Genomic DNA, 18,112 nt, shown 5'->3' on the forward strand with positions numbered 1-18,112 from the left:
ATGCATAAAAGTATTTTTAATCTTAAAATGAAAATTACTTTGCATGATAGATATAAACATGAGACCAATGAGAAAGAAGAGACAAGAAAGAAGGGAAGACCAGGTCAAGTGTGATAGACAAACTGATAAACTGAGATAGGTACAGGAAGAAAGAGATATGCTGTCAATAAGAACAACAAACCTATTTCTAAACCTATGTGTTATTAATTACCAGTATTAAACAGGATTCTGTCATTTTCGATGACGAGGAACCCACTTTGAGACTAATAATGGTTGGAGACGGTTTGAATGGGTAATGAAGAAAAACTTTAATATGAGTTTAACATAACAGCAAATGTACAACGTTTCTACAAGGTTTTGTCATCATCAGGTATGTTGTACATTTGCTGTTATGTTAAACTGATATTAAAGTTTTTCTTCATTACCCGTTCAAGCCGTCTCCAACCATTATTAGAATTCTGTCATGTTTACACTGGTGTTAGTCAATTCCTTATGATCTTTGTGAGTGCAAAATGTTATTGTGAAAGGCCTAATTTTTTTTCACTAAGTCACATCTTCAAATTTGCTTAGCTTTCAAATATGCACTTTAGAACACAACAAATATATCAAACACTAAAAAAGAATGTCTCACAACTACTATAATTTAATTATAAATATGTTAAAAAATTCGCTTTGCTCAGAATTGAAAACTATTGATCATAAATAAATCATCTCAGACAAACTGTCTAGACCTGCCACCAAAACAAAACAACAGTAACAAGATTCTATCAGCAGGAAAATCTCTCTACTAATTGGAAACATGATCATCAAATAAGGACACTTGGTATAAATAAATTCATTCAAACAATGAGAAGTTGGAAGGAGCTTCACTGATGAGTTCAACAAATATATTTAGACCTCAGCACTAAGAAAAGTTAAGAGGTTTGCACTTTATATTTTGGCCTGTCAGTATCTATCATTTGTATTGCTAATTAGTTGGACATTCTACAATCCAATAAAGTAAACAGAGAAGATCTAAAAAGGAGAATTGAAAGGGGAGGTTCATCACATAACATAGAGAAGTGAAGATTGAAAGTTATTAAAAAATTACCTTTTGAAATTAGGAAATTAAAACACAAGCCTTTATCATCCCTTTGTTGGAATCCAAAGTTCCAACAAGTCTCTCATGTAAATCATCATGCATCACCTCTCCGACAATAGAACAGCACTACTATCACGCGATGATGTGATTCTCTCTAAGCAACACTCCTGAACTATCACTTCGAAGGTTGGCAGAAGACGTGATCACAGGAAGATTGTTGGGAGGATGGGTGGGAAGTGTGAGCGGAGAAAAGTACCCATTGGAAATACATTTCATTTAGGAAAATTATAACTTCTGATAAGGTACTCTCCCTATGCTCACTAGATTAGCTTGAATCCCACACTGAAATGAAGGAGGGACTGGTGCAAGGGAAGCACAGGTGTATACCCCAGGAGCATCCGGAGGACACCCCTGAAATGAAAGGAACAGATCAGATGATCTGAGGAGGGACACTGCACCACATCTGAGCCAGGTCTGGTCCTCCTGATCATGTCTATGTTCTTGGCAAAACATGAAGGAAGCACATCTGTGTAGGAGAGGATATTTTAGCAATGTGATCAAAACAGAAGTTAGAATCACTCAATCCCACAATGGAAATTGAGCAAGTGAAGATGTGTCCCATGGTGTAGAGTGGCTAAGGTGCAATGGACCATACCATAAGTCAACTACATCAAAAAACCTCACAAGCTGGGTACCGGCATTTTTGTAAGGGTAGAATGAGCATCCTACCATCTTCACCTCAAATCCCGGAGTCAAGAGGGAACGTAACATTCGACTCCAGGAACTCATAGGTTAGTCTAATGCCAAGGATCCAGGAATGTGTCATCTGGAATCTGAGGGAAGTCCATCGCATGCACTCAACCCCCGCAACCATGAAACGAGTCCAAAACAACCTCATCACCCAATGAGAGAAAACCCAGGACAGAAGCAGAAACAGGACACGTAGACCTACTGAAACCCACCACATAGAAGACAAGTCAAGAGGGGAAGATGGACAACCCCAAACCTGTGTGAGGACTTATGTGACTGGTTCACTCGATCTCCAAAACCTCACTCACTGGGTACCAACATCCACATGAGGGCAGGAAGAGGGCACCCAATTGGAGGGTTGAACTGCATTTGGGCATCTCAACTCTGGGATCTTATAACTCCCAATACACCAGCAGAACACCTCCACCCTACTCTGAACTGAATGGTTATAGACATCATTGTGGAATCCATCCAGCAGGTTGCCTCCATGGTCAACAACCCCAGCAGCTTGGAACTAGTTAGTACTCCCATACTCCACTGGATGAAAGGGAAAAAAAGTGTGGTGGAAAGCCAGGAGGGACAATGCAATGGGTGATCACAATACCTTATTTTTAAAAGCAGACCACACCAATTTATTCAATCTAGGCATGACAGGGATGGGCAACAATCCTCTTCTGCTTTACCCATGCCATCCATCGGAAGTACCATCTGGGACAGGAATATTATGACCCAATTATCATGAGGAATTTACACTCTAATGATCTTGTGAAACACCCCATCTCAAGGGGGGAGCATACATAGCCAAGAAAATTGTATAAGAATAAACATGGAATATGGTGCGGATTTGATAGCAAAATGTCTGCAAATGTTTATAGCCATCTAAGTGGAACCCAGACAAAATACCTGGTCAGGCACCACTTGCCACATAGCAGGATCCAAAGTGAAGCTGAAGCAGGGGCCCCCTGAAAGAAAAAGAAAGCATTAGTAAGGACTTACCTTGTGTCACAGCTGCACCAAAGTCTGTAGAATAGCCATAGGTGGCAGGTGATGCCCCAAGGAAGCAGAAACAGTGATGTGGTGTAGGTAGTGGGAGATGAATGTGTGTGGAGTCGTCCACATGCCCAATCATAGAATCTCCTCCGATGGAGTCGAGAGGCAAGAGAGAAAGTAAGGTGATGGACTTGATGTGAGGAAACATGAAAGAGATCATGCTGGGAAGGAGACAAGGAGGAATAGGCTAACTGGATCAAATATTGAACCCAACTGGTCGGGGTAACCAGGGAAAGATCATGGGAAGAGGAAGGTTGCCAAGGGATAAGAAGGCAGGAATGAGGAACCCAGAAGGAAGCCGTGCAAGCAATATAGCAATAGACAGAAGAGAGGAGTCTGCATCAGGACGAGAGTAGAGATGAGATATACAGAATGAGAAGATAGGGGAAAAAGAGGAGTAATATTCTCGAGCCACAGAGGTCTTAGGTAGGAAAGCACAATCTAGATAAAGGACAAGGTAGTAGGAGTGATACAAGGTCCTGGCAATGTTGAGTGTGAAAATATCTGTGATGCCTAAAGGCCAGAAGGAGGAGAAAATGCACCTTCAAAGAGAGGTGAAACAGGGAACACATAGACAGAGGTTCAAATGGAAGTAAAGTGAGGGCATGAAGGACCACATTAATATCCTAGTCTGGGAGCAATGGATGTCTTGGTGGTCGACAGAGCCGGAAGGAACAAATCAAGTTGGAAAGGATAGGAGAAGCAAACACCCTGCAAAAATAGAAAGAATGGAAGGTATGGGATAATGCCACTTAAAAACCCAAAATCGAAAACCCCTCTCAAAGAGCCATGTGAAAAACTTGAATATACAGGCAACCGTTGGGTGAGAAGCCTGGAAACCCTGAGACAGAAGCTATTAACACTCCACTTGCATTGATAGATGGCCAAAGAAGAAGGGCAAATGGGATGGATTAAAATGTGAAGTTACTCAGCAAGAGAAACTGGAACTCATTGCCAAAAATCTGACAAAAGCCAGGCATGTAGACAGAGTGCACAGGATGGAGTGCTGGCGATTTGGGTTGATAGAGCAGGCCGGGATGGGACGAAATAAAAAAGGGAAGGGATCACCTGCAATTGGAGCAACTGAGTGAACCAAGGTTGAGCAGGCTAGTGAAGAGCAATCAAAAGGACCTTGTGTGGAGTGGTATGGATGAGAGAGACCACCCAATGAAGTAAATGGATGGGAGGGTAAAAGAAACAGATAAGACCAATCGTGGCTGAAAGCACCAACAGCCAAGGATTGGGGATGGGAACCAGGGACCAAAATTGAGGTAATTTGTGATTGAGGGTGGTGTCAAAGGCATCGATATGGGGAGTACTCAGATGCAGACAGAGCCAGCGATAAATGGCAGGATGCAGTGAACATTGTGTGGGATAAATGCAATCCAGTCTGGCTATGAGATTAAAAGCACTCAGTACATGATATGCTATCAAACGATTTTGGTGTGTGTGGGCCCAGTAAAGAAAATCTGTAGTGCAAAAATACAGGAATCTGGACCTGGTGTCACCTTGGTGATTGATATAAGCCACCACAGTAAAATTGTTGGAATGGATCATAACCAGCTGGCATGAGAAAGAAAATGATCCAAAGCCTGACAAACAGCCAGGAGTTTGAGAACACTGATGTGAAGAGAAATCTCTTCCACAGACCAAGGACCGGAAACCTCCTGGTGATCCACCCATGCACACCAGCCCTGACGAGATGCATCTGTAAACAGATGTAAATCTGGCTGTGAAGGAGGAAGTGTAACCCACACCAATGTGTGGGCCATGTTCAACCACCAATGAAGATCGTCTACAAAGGACAAGGGAAGAGATATAGAAGTATCCAAGGAATCCCGGGCAAAGTTCCATTGATCACAAAAGATTCATTGAAGAAACAGCATAAGGGCCCTACCCAGGGGGTATGAGAGGGGGTCGTGGACGACCACTTCCCCAAAAATGATTGAACCTCACCAGTAGTAAGTAAGGGAGCAGATAGGAAAGCGGGAGAGGAGAAGGTTGGGCCCGACTGAGATGGGTGTTGAAGAAAACACCCAAATGGATAAGGTATTGGGTAGGACCAGTTTAACCAACCAGCTCACCTGCGCAGCTTCGGCCAGGAGCTGACGAGTTTGACAGGCCAATTCCTATTCAGAATGAGCAAGAAGAAGCCAGTCATCAATATAAATAAGACCACATGACAAAACACGATTGGTGCTGAGGCCAAGTCAAGAGAGAAAGTGCAAAACAACTACACAATCCCCCAATAGACAAACCAAAGAGATGGATGCAAACATTCTGCCACAGGAATGTGTAGGTAAGCATTGGAAACATCCAACATTAACTGTGACAAACGAGCTACAAAGTTAGTAAGGTAAAATGTTGATGGGCCGAGGCCACCGTGACTCCAATGACTCATGAACCAAGTCAAACACATGATACCACAAAAACAGCACCATGCAGAGATACCTTAGATAAGGATCTTGGAGACAGGTCTGCACCAAAACCGCGTTACGACTCAAGAGGTCCCAACAACAAACAAAGGATGTTTAAGCATGAGAGCCGAAGACGACAGATGAGCCAACGTAGAAGTAAAGATGGAGAAGATTTCAGCAGAAAACCCCTCAGGGTTACTGTGAAGAGCCTCTTATAGAAGGTGAAGAGAGGAAAGATACTTTAATAGGGTTGTGAGGGTGAGATGAAGGCAAGAAAATTGGGCTTGCGCAAGTTGAACAAGGTAACCTGGGTTCACTTCCCAAACAGGTAGAACTGACCCCAAAAACTGTTGGTCGAGAGAGGGAAAGTCCGGCCAGTGATAAGCAAGAGTGGACTGATCCAAAGTCTGTAGGGGACGAGGTATACTAACGCCCTTCTCCAGTTGAGAGGCAAATCGGTCCGTGTGAACCATAATATTGGAGGACAGGGGGAAAGAGGATTGGGAAGTTGTTTCATGTAAGAGGGAAGGTCAAGGGTAGGAAACAGGTGTAAGAGACAAAACATCTCATACTTGAGAGATAAAAGATAAAATCTGAAATGACCGATGACAGACGAGTAGGCGAGAGAGGTTGGCTGATGTACTGCTCAATCTTCCAGAGAATGAGCAACAACATATCCCCCGACGGGTCTCTCGCACCCATGGCTGAAAATATGGCATCAGATGCTGGCAAAGTACCCAAAGTGGTAACTGTAACTTCAGAATTCATAAACAGGAAAAAATGGCAAACCCAAGGAAGTAATGCTTTAATAAAAATATTAACTCCACAACTGTGAAGTGTAGTAAATAAAGAAAAATATAAAAAATGCAAAATAAAAAAAAACATTTCAAGGCAACTTGGCAGCTGCCAAATAAGAAGTGATAGTTCAGTAGTAGCGCCTAGAGTGAGCCACATGCGTCACATTATAGTAATGCTCTCCTATTGGTGGAGAGCTGATGCATGGTGATTTGCATGAGAGACATGTTGGAACTTTGGTTCCCAACAGAGGGATGATGAAAGCCTGTGGAATGCGTTTCTGAGAAAGTTTGCATACAGAGGGCAGCAAAAAATGAGAAAAGCTATCTTGTGAACAGAGGGAAAGTACCTTATTGGAAATGTCTCATAAAATATAACTAACTAGAAGCTATTTATACATTTTCCTTATGCTAAGTAAAAATCTCAGTTATATTAATATTTTGCTTTAACAATTGCCAAATGATTAGAATGCAAACAGTGGGCTCGAAAGAAGTAAAGGATACATTCATACTATTTTTCACTACATTTAAAAACAACCATTACTGGGTAAAATAGAAATATAAAATAGTAAAAATCTCACGTCATACTGGGAAGATGTCTCATTACTACATCAAGAGCTTGTATGGTTTCTGGAGGAATAGTGCGAGAAACACCTTGAAGGGCATCTTCAAGGGCATAAAGACTCACTTTTGCAACCCATTTCAAAGCCAATCTGAACACTCTGTCCTTTCCCTCACCAGGAAGTGTAACCTCAAATTCCACCTAGAAACATAAAAGTTTAAAAATTAGAAAGAAAAAAGGAGATACCACATACATAGATTTGTATTTCTATGTGCCTGCTTTATCAGAAATTAGCAAAGAAAATTCTAAGTAAAATATGTAACTTCAAATAATATTTTCTATTTATTCAACACTACATAACTTAGGGTACTAATAAAACTTGAAATATAATGAAACATATTCCTCGGTAGAACAAATCATGAACAAATCAGATCATGTGTGTTCTATCTTCTTGTTTACCTACTCTTCTAAATCCCACAAAGAGTCACATGGGTGGAAAAGGACCCATATAATTGAACAAACTGGCTATTGTGTACATAATGTTATGATTTCAGTTACATTCCAAGATTTTTATTTGCATATAAAGCTGGGTGATTAATGGTATTTCTTAGTTAATGGGTTCATTAATCAATCTGATTAATTAATTAGTCCACAAACTATGTGAAACACTTGAAAATCAAGAAATGAATAATAATGATAGGTTCTTAATAAAAATAAAGCTATTCTTTAGAGTGGACAAAACTTCTATTTACAAGCAATACTCTTCGCAGTTGTGCAAAAAATTAAAATATGAAATTTTTTATTTTTTATTCATCATTACTCAACATCACAAAATATCAGCTCTATAATTGATTTTAAAACTTGTGACTCAAAAAGAAAATTTAAAAAGTGGCAAAAAATGTTAAACAGCAAAGGAAATTATGTTACTTTTTTGTATACTAAACTTTGTACATAAAACTGTATCATATGCATAAATTACACTACATTATTTAGCATTTAGAAACAATGGAAGATTTATTCACTTTTGGTCAGCTGTTGCAACAGTGCTCTGTACAGTTTTTCCAGACATTTTAGAATTGATTTCCATATTCATAATCATGTTTGTCAAAATATTGGAGCCTTACGTGTTGTAACTATAAGTTTACTTACTGATTATGTATACATATGTATAATATTTTTACAATTTTTTACACTGGTTGAATTTTGATTTAAATACTAAATATTTTTTTATCATTTAAACTTGTGTATTTGGGAATGAAAGCACCAGTGATCGAAATGCTGTGCCTGTTTTAAAAATAAATCTTACTTAGTGTAAAAGCTGTAACTTGTAAAAAAAAAAAAATTAGTGTGTGGTAATGTAACTAACTAAACTGTATACACTGTACTGTGTTATCACACACAGCAACTCCATACAAAATTTACATGCAATTTCTCCATGCTAGAAAGTTTAGTGACTAAAACAACATTATTAGTCAATCACAAAACCAAACTTTTCCTAATGTTTTCAGCTCCTTTTTGTGGATTGTACCAACATTTATTTTGTACAAAGTACAATATTTTTTAAAATAAAAAAAATGGACAAAAAGATATTTTTGTGGGGGTTCAAATTTTTGAATTCATTGTTGGGGAATGTACCATGATTTTGGTCAAGGATTGGAGTCAACATTACATGTGTAGTGTGGGCATGAATAAGTGTACAGTACACTGCAATGCTGTTTTGAATAAGGGTATGTTCTAGGGCACTATCTGTCCTTCACACAACACAGGGGTTTAAGTTGGTTGTCTGAGGAAGTTTTTAGTCATCTCAGATTACTGGATGACCCTTAAAATCAAGGTCTGGAGAGAACTATTGGCAATTTCTGAAAGAAGGCAAGTTGGGAAGGCAAGATAGGTCTTATTTTCTATTTTATTGCTCTGCAACCAAATACGATTGAAGGCTATGAAAATTATGCTTTGCCTGAGAGATGATAACATTATAACGAGTAGCTTATGTTAAATTTTGTACTTCTTGAGAGGGGGGGGGTAAATAGATAAGAAAATATGGAATGACCAGGGAGAAATTGTCATAATTCTTACACTAGGGGAAATTCAGGACTTTTTTAAAAATATACTTTATAAAATCAAGCGCTTAAATCTTATATATTTTTTAAAATATGGCTTATTAGCTACGTTTTTATCCTATACTTATTGGTTTACCATGGAAAGAAAAATAGTTTAATTAAATTTTGAATGCAACTCACTAAAAACCTCGTGACATGTGCAGAAAAAGAGATAGAGAAAGGGATAAACACGAGTACTACAAAAAAGTGTTGGTACTCTCCCACTATGGCAAAGTGCAGATAGAAGCTGACTACAAACCTGGACATCTACAATCCAAGTAAAGAAGTCAACTCAGATTGAGGGATGAGTAACTTGTGAACCTTGGATAATCTAGGCATTGCTATAGATGATAAAGATCTATGACTGGATACCAATGTCCTGTCTGCATAGGCACAACAACAGACAGGAATAAAATCTTGGAAGAACTAGCACTATACTCCCAGACCAACCAAACTGTGATAGTCCCAGAACTAAGTTCAAATCCTGATGATGTGTGGGAGATGGAAACCCCACAAGTTGTGTGGATAATAGTGGAGAAGATGTGAACTGTAAGACTAATCCTGACTCAAGGATCTACAGTGCTCCTGGATCCATGGTTAAGATTACCAAATGTCCAGAAATTCTTGGAGCCAAACCCTCACAAACCCTATAGGTATACAATAATCACATATGCTGCTGGCAATCCAACCAAGCAGCGGAACCCTTGGATATACACAGAATCTATTCCAGGTGCTAAGGAACTATGACCCCTGTAGGAGCCGAGGAATTTCGAGCCTCCAATGACAACAGGGAGGAATGGAAAAGCCAATAATTGAACCAGCGTGCATGCTAACAATGGATCCAACTTGTCACCAATGAAGTTGGTTATCCTGAAAGTTTTCCAAGAAAGTGAAGTGAAAGGAAAACACAATGCTGAATTTTAGAGTTGCAAATCTGTAGACTTACCCTGTTCCATCAGGGGACATTGATCTATTCAAGTTAACTACCAATTCTGCCTTAGAACCCTACAATTCTAGGAGCAGACGTGTTACTTGAGAGTCAGAAAATGCTTACAGGCTAAGTCAAGAAGTTCCGACAATGTGTTGGATAAGGCATACCTGTCCCTTCACGTAAATGAGCAGTAAACCTTCAAGCATGAACTACAATATCTGTAGATGGCGAGAAACCTACAAATTTGCTCCCAGACCTTTCAGCCATCAAGTAAGGTGCAGGCTGAAAAGCAACTGGGAAAAGCCAAACACATCACACTTTTGAAGAAACAATAGGAGAAAACAAATCCAAGGCAGCTTAACCCAAAGTGGCCTACTTTTTTGATTTTTTATATGTCATTTAAAGACTATGTTGATTATCGTTGATTGGAACATAATTTTGTGTTCTAAATTTGTTTTGTTAGAGCAAAGCAATGTTGGGCCATCCAGTACCCCAGCGCTGCGAGTCTGCCAACTCACTTCTGTCCCACAGGGGAATGAAAAGCCAACAGACTAAAAGAAGATGAAGGAAAAATTGAATCTAAATTCTCTCCAGAATATTGAGGATTGCTCTCAAAGCCCCACAGAGGCCTACCACAGATTGGAATATATGTTTCCATTTCACAATGAATAAGATCACTGACAGTCTTAACCAAGAATGCCCCCCCCTTGATTGTTGTGCGGCGACAGATATCAGAGGTGGGATAGTAGAGACCTGATTTGCTTCCATTTAGAAAATAAGAATCCGGGAATTCATACCGTAAATCGGCTTGCCAATCTTGGTGGGGGTATTTTATGTTATTGAAATTATTATTAAGAAAATCAACTAGATAACACAGTTAACATTCAAAGTGTCTATGAACGATCATGATAATGGAAAACTTGTTAGTGACGCTTTGCCAAGAAAAAGTGATAACATTATATGAATGAGGTGCTATATACAGTACTAGGATAGAGGGTGCATTGATGTAGGTGGAGAGTATCACAAGATAAATATAGTAAAGGGCAACTGAGTGGGGTATAAAAGACTGGAGCAAGCAAGAAAAAATCAGACCAATGCTTAGTTGGGCAAAGGAAGAAACCCTGAGTAAAAGCTATAAGTGTGAGTATGAAGTATGTATCTTTTGGAATATCATTTTTTCCAGGACAATTTGCATCGTTTTCATAGAGTAATTAGTTGAGTAGCCAGGATTATAACATGAAAACTAGATTTACTATTTATATTTATATCTATGAACATAATTATTAAACAGATAGAACAAAACAAGGTGGACACATGTACAGATCCTGATTCAATATCTAAAGACAACCTGGTAGAGAATGACAAATGCATAGATAATTATTATTATTTAATTCTAATGAAAAATTATACATGTACACAATTTGGTATGTGTATATTTATCCTTTCAGTTCTTTTAATTTTTCATCTAATCGGTCTTTCAACTCAATGAGTTTCTTTTCATTTTTTTAGCAGTGTCCCTAAAGCTGCTGGATTTGGTAATGAAAGTAAATTTTCTTGATGCTTCTATCTTTTCAGCAAACTTGTCTGCCAACTCATGCAAAGCAGCAATATCATCCTGCAAATGTTGTCTTTTATTTTTTTATGCTGTCTATTTCATTCATCACAGTCTCTTTTTTGACCAACTTTTGCCTGTTCTTTTTGTTTCCATTGTTCCTCAATAAAGAATATATACCTTTGCCTTGAAAATGCTGCTGAAGCTGAAAGTGAGCTGTTGATGCTAACGTTAAGGATTTCATCAACAACATTAATATGGTCAAAGATTAATCTCTGTGAAATGAGGGATTGTTCATGTGAATTTTTCACTTCAAATTCCTTGTTGATAGAAAATCTTCTTTCTACAGTTGGTTGTCCATGTGAAATTAGGAGCAAACCTTTTACAACACTCCAGACTTTGTTGAAGAGGACATTTTTAGACAGAAACTTGGACAATAATTCATCCAAACTGCATTTCTCATTGTGTGGCAAAAATGATTGAAAATCTGATCAATTGTGCATTAATCCACATCAATGAATTCTTAAACTGGGCCAATATGTCATCACAGGCTGCTAATCCTCCAGGCACTCTCCTAACCTCTACCAGCAAAGTAAGCAGTTTTTTCATCCTTGTCATGCTCTCCTCTTTTAGTATTGCCATAGTTCTGGGGTCAAGGCATGAGATATATCTGGCCAGTGGATATTTGAGTGGAAATGTTTCCAGTATTTTACTAGCAAGCTTCACAATAAAATCACACCACAACTGCTAACATCTAAAAGAGACTTGTCATACTGTGTTGATAGTTCATCAGCAACAAGTCATTTGAATTGTAGATTTACATTGGGACCATCCATTGAGAGCTGCACCAAATTCTTTCTGTTTAGTCCTTCAATAGCCAACTCAAACTGATGCATCATATATTTGGAAGTTGCATTCCCCATAAAGATTATTTGTAATATACAGTTTTTACCCGTTTAAAAAACAAAAACCCTTGATACTTACAATCGTGACAAATTTAGTTATTTACATGAATCAGTACATGTATAAGTACTAGTTTCTTCAAAATGGTCATCACTATCACCACTATTATTAGTAGTAGAGTAGTAGAGAGAAGTTATATAACTGGTTCATGAATTATTTGAGTAATAGGGTTGCAATAACAAGAATTGGAGAAATAATGAGTAGTCCAATGACAATCAAATATGGTGTTCCACAAAGCTCTATTTTGGATCCATTACTGTTTAATTTGTATGTTTATGATATTGTAAATATAGAAATAGAGAGTAATATATATCAATATCCAGATTGTAAGATGTACAGAGTAAGAGGGCTTTAATTTTTCCAGGGGTAAATGAAAAAAATCAGGTAGGGTGAATTCCAGGATGTGTGCAAACTCTAAGTATAAGGAGATGCAGATCTAGGGGAAGGGTCCAGAGGAGACAAATCCCATGTCAGAAATTAATAATAATATTACCTAACATTATTTTAGCTAGTGTGGATCTAGGGGGTCTGGACCATCTTATTCTTTTTAGAAATTAACAACTGTATTATTTAAATGTTGTATAAGCAGACATGAATATAGGGGAGGAGGGTACAGAGGACTTGGCTCCTTTCCACTTTTTCTAGAAATTAAAGGCTGTATCATCTATTGTTGTATAATTAGGAGCAGATTTGAGAGGGGGCTAACCCCCTCCATATTTTTCAGAAATTAATAATAAAACAGCTAGACATCTTTACACTACCATATAGTATCAAAAAGAAACATCAGATGTCAGTGTATTTATTTGATTGGGCTACTCATTACCATAAAAGTTTTTTTTTAAGGTTTTCTGAAATCAATACAGCTGGAATATAGCATACATAGAATACAGCAAGTCAACTAAGACCTCAACTAATAACTGATTATTTCCAAACTAATACAACAATATGAAAGTCAACATAATGTTCCCATGGTAAATATTAAAGGCTTGCTTTTTTTCCAGACACTAAACAATGTGTCTACGTAGAGTTTAGAGATTTGTTTCTTCAAAATTACTATTGGTCAGGACACTTGGAGCTCTTATAACATAGAGTTATTACAAGATTAATTTTCCATCCATTAGAAATTTCATCATTTCTCACTGTAAGATATTCTGTATTGTTGATGTCTAAAATAAGTGAAAATGACTGTTTAAATAATTTTGAAAATGGGTATCCTGTTCATCAATGTTATAATTTTTTATAAGTATGGTTATAAATAATTATAACTATTTAATTTTAATTTAAAAATTTTAGATGTTGGTTTCACATCAGTTTGTAATATCTTAATGCAGCAGAAGATATGCTGGCAATCTGCCAAATACTAATTCCAATTAAAGGTGATTAAACTATCATTTCTGACATTTATTTCTATATTTGGAAAATCAACAATTGTTTTTGTTTTATCTAAATAAATAGATAAATATTTATAACCATAATTTAATGTATTTTCTTGTCTACCACAACCTAATTTTCAATTTAGTAGTAATGTTTATTTGTTAGATGTATAAATTATTAGTAATATCAACAATATAGTGATATAGGAATTTGTTTAAAACTGAGTGATAATATGATATATTTTTAGAAATGCAAGGTTAAGGTGGAACATGAATCTCATCATCTCCCAATAATACCATGTGAAAAAAGTAGGAAGAAAATAATGAAAGAAACTCTGAGTACCTTAGTTTCTTAATATTTGACTCGCACATTTTTAACATTTATATAGATTAAACAAAATTCAAAACATTTGACATCTGGCTAACATTTAGACTATAAACACTGTTATAATAAACATGCTTATAAGTATGTGAAACAACACAGAATTGTTTGAAATAACAACTCTGGAAAATGATGCTATTACATGTTTTTTTTTTTACTTTTCAATAATGGTAAAATTGAAAATATAACCTATGACAAAAGGGCCCATTACATTCTCTGATTTGCAATATTCTCTGCTGTAGACTGCTGTTTTGCCTATTCAAGACTCCTCAGCAAATCAATGAAACTCAGTAAAGCCTCTTATAATGGTGATGTGCCTATAGTATTTGTGGAGTTTTTAAGTACTTTTTAAAATCACTATTTAGTAATCTAAAGAAAAGAAAAGGAATTTGTAAAATCATCATCAAAAACTTACTCCAACATATAATACCAAATAACAAATTTGACTTAATGCCACAGTATTATCCACATACCTAAATTAATTTAGGTTACTAAATGGTGAGTAAAAAACAGTTAAGTGATAAGTGAGTAGATATTTTATTGTTTCTAAATGTAAACAATGCAGTTGCATTGCATGGATGATATATTTTCCTGTACAAAGCTTAAGATACATTATTCTGAATTATTCTAATAATTCTGAATAATTGTACCTGAAGTTTGAAGACATGGTTTCCTTTGGCTTTTGATATTTGTTGCTACTTTTTAAAAGTTTTTTTTAGATATAAATTTTAAACTCAATTTTATATATGAATTCTAATCATATTTCAATAATTTTAACTCAAAAATATTTTAGAATCCATATTTTGTCATTTTCTGACACTTAGTGTAATTCATGAAGAAAACTAAAAAAAAGTTGAAGCTCATGTTTTATTTCTACACAATGGTAGAGAGTTTTACCTGCAAAGAAAACATGCCAGCTGTTGATTTATCTTAGAATTTTACTGCCCATCCCAAAAAATAACTTTTTGGAAAGAATCTATCACCTCTTCAGAATATATTATCCATTTCTTGATTTTCAAGGGTTTCCCTTACTTTTTATACAGCTCTTGGTTGAAACTTTGTTATTATGCCACATCATATGGTTTGATCACAGCTTTGAAAACAGTTATAAAGTTTAAAAATAATTGATTAAAGCAAGAATCAGACTATCATGTAATAGCAAATATATAGGTATATATCATTTTTTATAGTTTCTGTAAACGTTCTTTTTATTTTCAGTTTCTTTTCATTTATTAATTGTGTATTTGTGTGTTAAATTATATCTAGAAGCTACGGAAATTATTTCCAATGAGAAGACATCAGATAACTTAAGATAAAGTAAGCTGATACAGTTTAGAAATGAATCAAATGGGTAACAAAGAAAATTTTATTACAAGTTTAATATTGTAAAAATATAAAATGTTTGGAGAAGGTTTTGTCACCCTCAGATATAAATACCTAGACACATGAGTATAAATAAAGTATGAAACAAAGAAGTCACATGACTGTATAATGTTTGGTTCTTTATTTAAATATAGTAGTTTTTACTTTTTACAAGATATACTATGGTTTTATTGAGTTCCAATGTCTGTAAACATGAGTTCATTTGTTTTTTTTGTAACGTTTATCAAATAAAATAATCATCAAATCAGGTAGGTGTTTAGTTTAGTGACTATGGTTGTTAGATATATATATATATATGACTTTTTCATTTAAATTTAATACGAGAGTTATGATTTAAATAGTTATAAAGCATGAGTGTTAAATTTAGTATTTTTAGAAGCAATGACTATGTTTTTATATGTTTCATATTTATTAAAAGACAAAAAATAGCTTTGACTGCATTCAATTCAGTATAGGATAATTCATGTTTAATAACATTTGCCACATTATGTTATCTTGTGCAACAAAATGATGTTGAACAATTTAAAAAAATACAAACTGACCTTATCTTTTCCAATAGGAAGATCGTCTTTAGTGTACATATTTTTTCTTCCATCAAACACAGGCTTCTGGGTTCCAAAGATCTTTGAATTTGCCTGGACCATAGTTTCTGTTATCTCTCTAAAAAATTAATATTTAAATTATTTACAGAAACTATAGAGGTAAACTTTAATTAATGGTAGAGTTATTAATGAAAATAATATGTTTATTGTAAAGTGCAATTCCCTCAAAGATTAAACATGGTTATAAAGACAAACTCTGAGCTGTCAGTCACAGCCAGAGCTGGGCAATTAGTGGAATATCCTAATCAATTAATCATTAGGATCATTACATTCAAATAATCGATTAATCTCACAAGGCTTGGATAGTTGAAATAATTTAAAAATAATCATTGGAAAAACTAACTTTGGTTAATTGATTATTTTCATGAGTTGTGAACACAAAAAAGTGAAGTGGAACAACTGTAAATTAATTGAAACTATTAATGAAAACCCATAATGGTAATATTTCAATCACATGGATAATTCAAATAATCAAAAAGTGTAATAATAAGAAACCTTAACTAAGCTTAGATGATTACTTTCATGAGATTAATTGATGTAAATGTAATTTTAATTAATCAATTATTTTACGTGACATTAATCAACATAATAGATGCTCCTAACTAACTTATTGTATCAAGTTAACCATCCTGATCTAGTCACTGCATAATTTAATTGAAATTTTCAGGATTGCAGCTTTACACGTTGCTACATGAAATTACTTACCATTCATTGCTGTGGTCTAAATAGCATTTCCTAAGTAATTTAAATGTATAATAACCTTTTATTGAACTACATAAAGAATTTTTTAGGTAACAGTTTTTTGTTTAGCAATTTAAGACAGTGCATATCAGATAAGAAATCACACAACAGGAAAATAAAATGACCCATCACTAACAAAAAAATAGCAAAATATTAAACACACTAACTAACTTACTTATATTCCTATTATATTCCGAACAGTTATAAAATATACAGCTGTAGTATTCACGGGTAGAACTGTAAACAAGTAAGCTTTTTTGCAATGATGGGTCAAACAATCTGATAATTTTAATCTCTCAAACATTTACATGCACTGCAAAAAAAAAAAAAGACTATTACACTTAAGTAAAACAAGAAACAAAAGTTTTCCTATGCTCAAGCAAAATTTGTTGGACTTTCAATGGTAAGCTCAAGCATGACCAAGGGAATACAAGTTCTATGGAATAGCCACTTTGATATGTACCTTAGCTTGAACTGAGAATCAATACAAGTTTACAACTGCTTATATCGTGTTCAGAAGGTGTTAACTAAATGCAGAACAACTGCATGAAAAATTGATATGAATATAGAGAGAACACTATTCTAACCTTTACCAGTCTGGGAAAATAAAATTGACCACCTCTGACCATGAATTAATAAAAATTGACAAGTTATAAAAATCATTACTTCTGACACATAATGTGTAATGGCATTATGGCCATTACTACTTGCCTGAAAGCCATTTTCCATGCATGTTCATAACATAAAAATACTACATAGGTCTAATGATTAATACCTCTTGATTAAGTCATAATCTGAAACTTTAAGGAAATAAAAAAATTCCACTGGATACTGGCTGTTTCTCTTCATTAAACAATTTTTCACATTGCCAACTTTAAAAATTTGTGATTTTCATAACTATTTATGCTAAAATAAGCAAGCACACAGTTTATATATTACCTACCTTGTTTTGCACATTGACAAGTTGTATCTGCACATAAAGAAAATTTAACAATTTCAACCATCTCAATAAAAATCATAAAGGGAGACAAGTAGCAGTTGTTTGCTACTTTGCTAATTACAAATGATGTAATTGGCAAGTAGAAAAGTTTGTTATTCACTACAGTAGTGATAAAAATGTATAAAACTATAGTTTGTCCATTGTGACCCATTCGACCTATCATAAAAAACCAGTTTTCACCACTGATAATATCACAGGTTCAGTGGTTGTTGGGTCCAGGTTTTGCTTAGTTATAGGTTCTCAGGTTCCCCTGGAGAAACAAACTCCTGATACTTGATATCACCAAATAAAAAGCATAATAATCCTATAGATCAGGCCTTGACAAATATTTTCAGGAGCCAGTCCAAAAACTAAAGAGCCAGGTCTGATATATAATGTGTAAAGTTTAGTATACTCTAATCCCTTATAGTGATGGCACACGACGAGACACAC

At 35.4% G+C, this 18,112-nt stretch overlaps 1 protein-coding gene across 2 annotated transcripts in view; it reads right to left on the minus strand.

Moving 5' to 3' along the window:
• LOC106460889 (protein argonaute-2-like) overlaps window positions 1-18,112 on the minus strand; it is an 88,082-nt gene that overhangs the window by 35,489 nt on the left and 34,481 nt on the right. For both annotated transcript variants that reach the window (XM_013920645.2, XM_022387689.1), the window contains exons 3-4: window positions 15,880-15,997; window positions 6,674-6,855 (exon numbers count right to left, since the gene is read on the minus strand). In XM_013920645.2, coding sequence (XP_013776099.1) covers window positions 6,674-6,855; window positions 15,880-15,997 — 300 coding nt within the window. The remainder of the gene's footprint in view (window positions 1-6,673; window positions 6,856-15,879; window positions 15,998-18,112) is intronic.

This window comes from Limulus polyphemus, unplaced genomic scaffold (genome assembly GCF_000517525.1).
Source record: "Limulus polyphemus unplaced genomic scaffold, Limulus_polyphemus-2.1.2 Scaffold856, whole genome shotgun sequence".
Classification (NCBI taxonomy): Eukaryota; Metazoa; Arthropoda; class Merostomata; order Xiphosura; family Limulidae; genus Limulus; species Limulus polyphemus.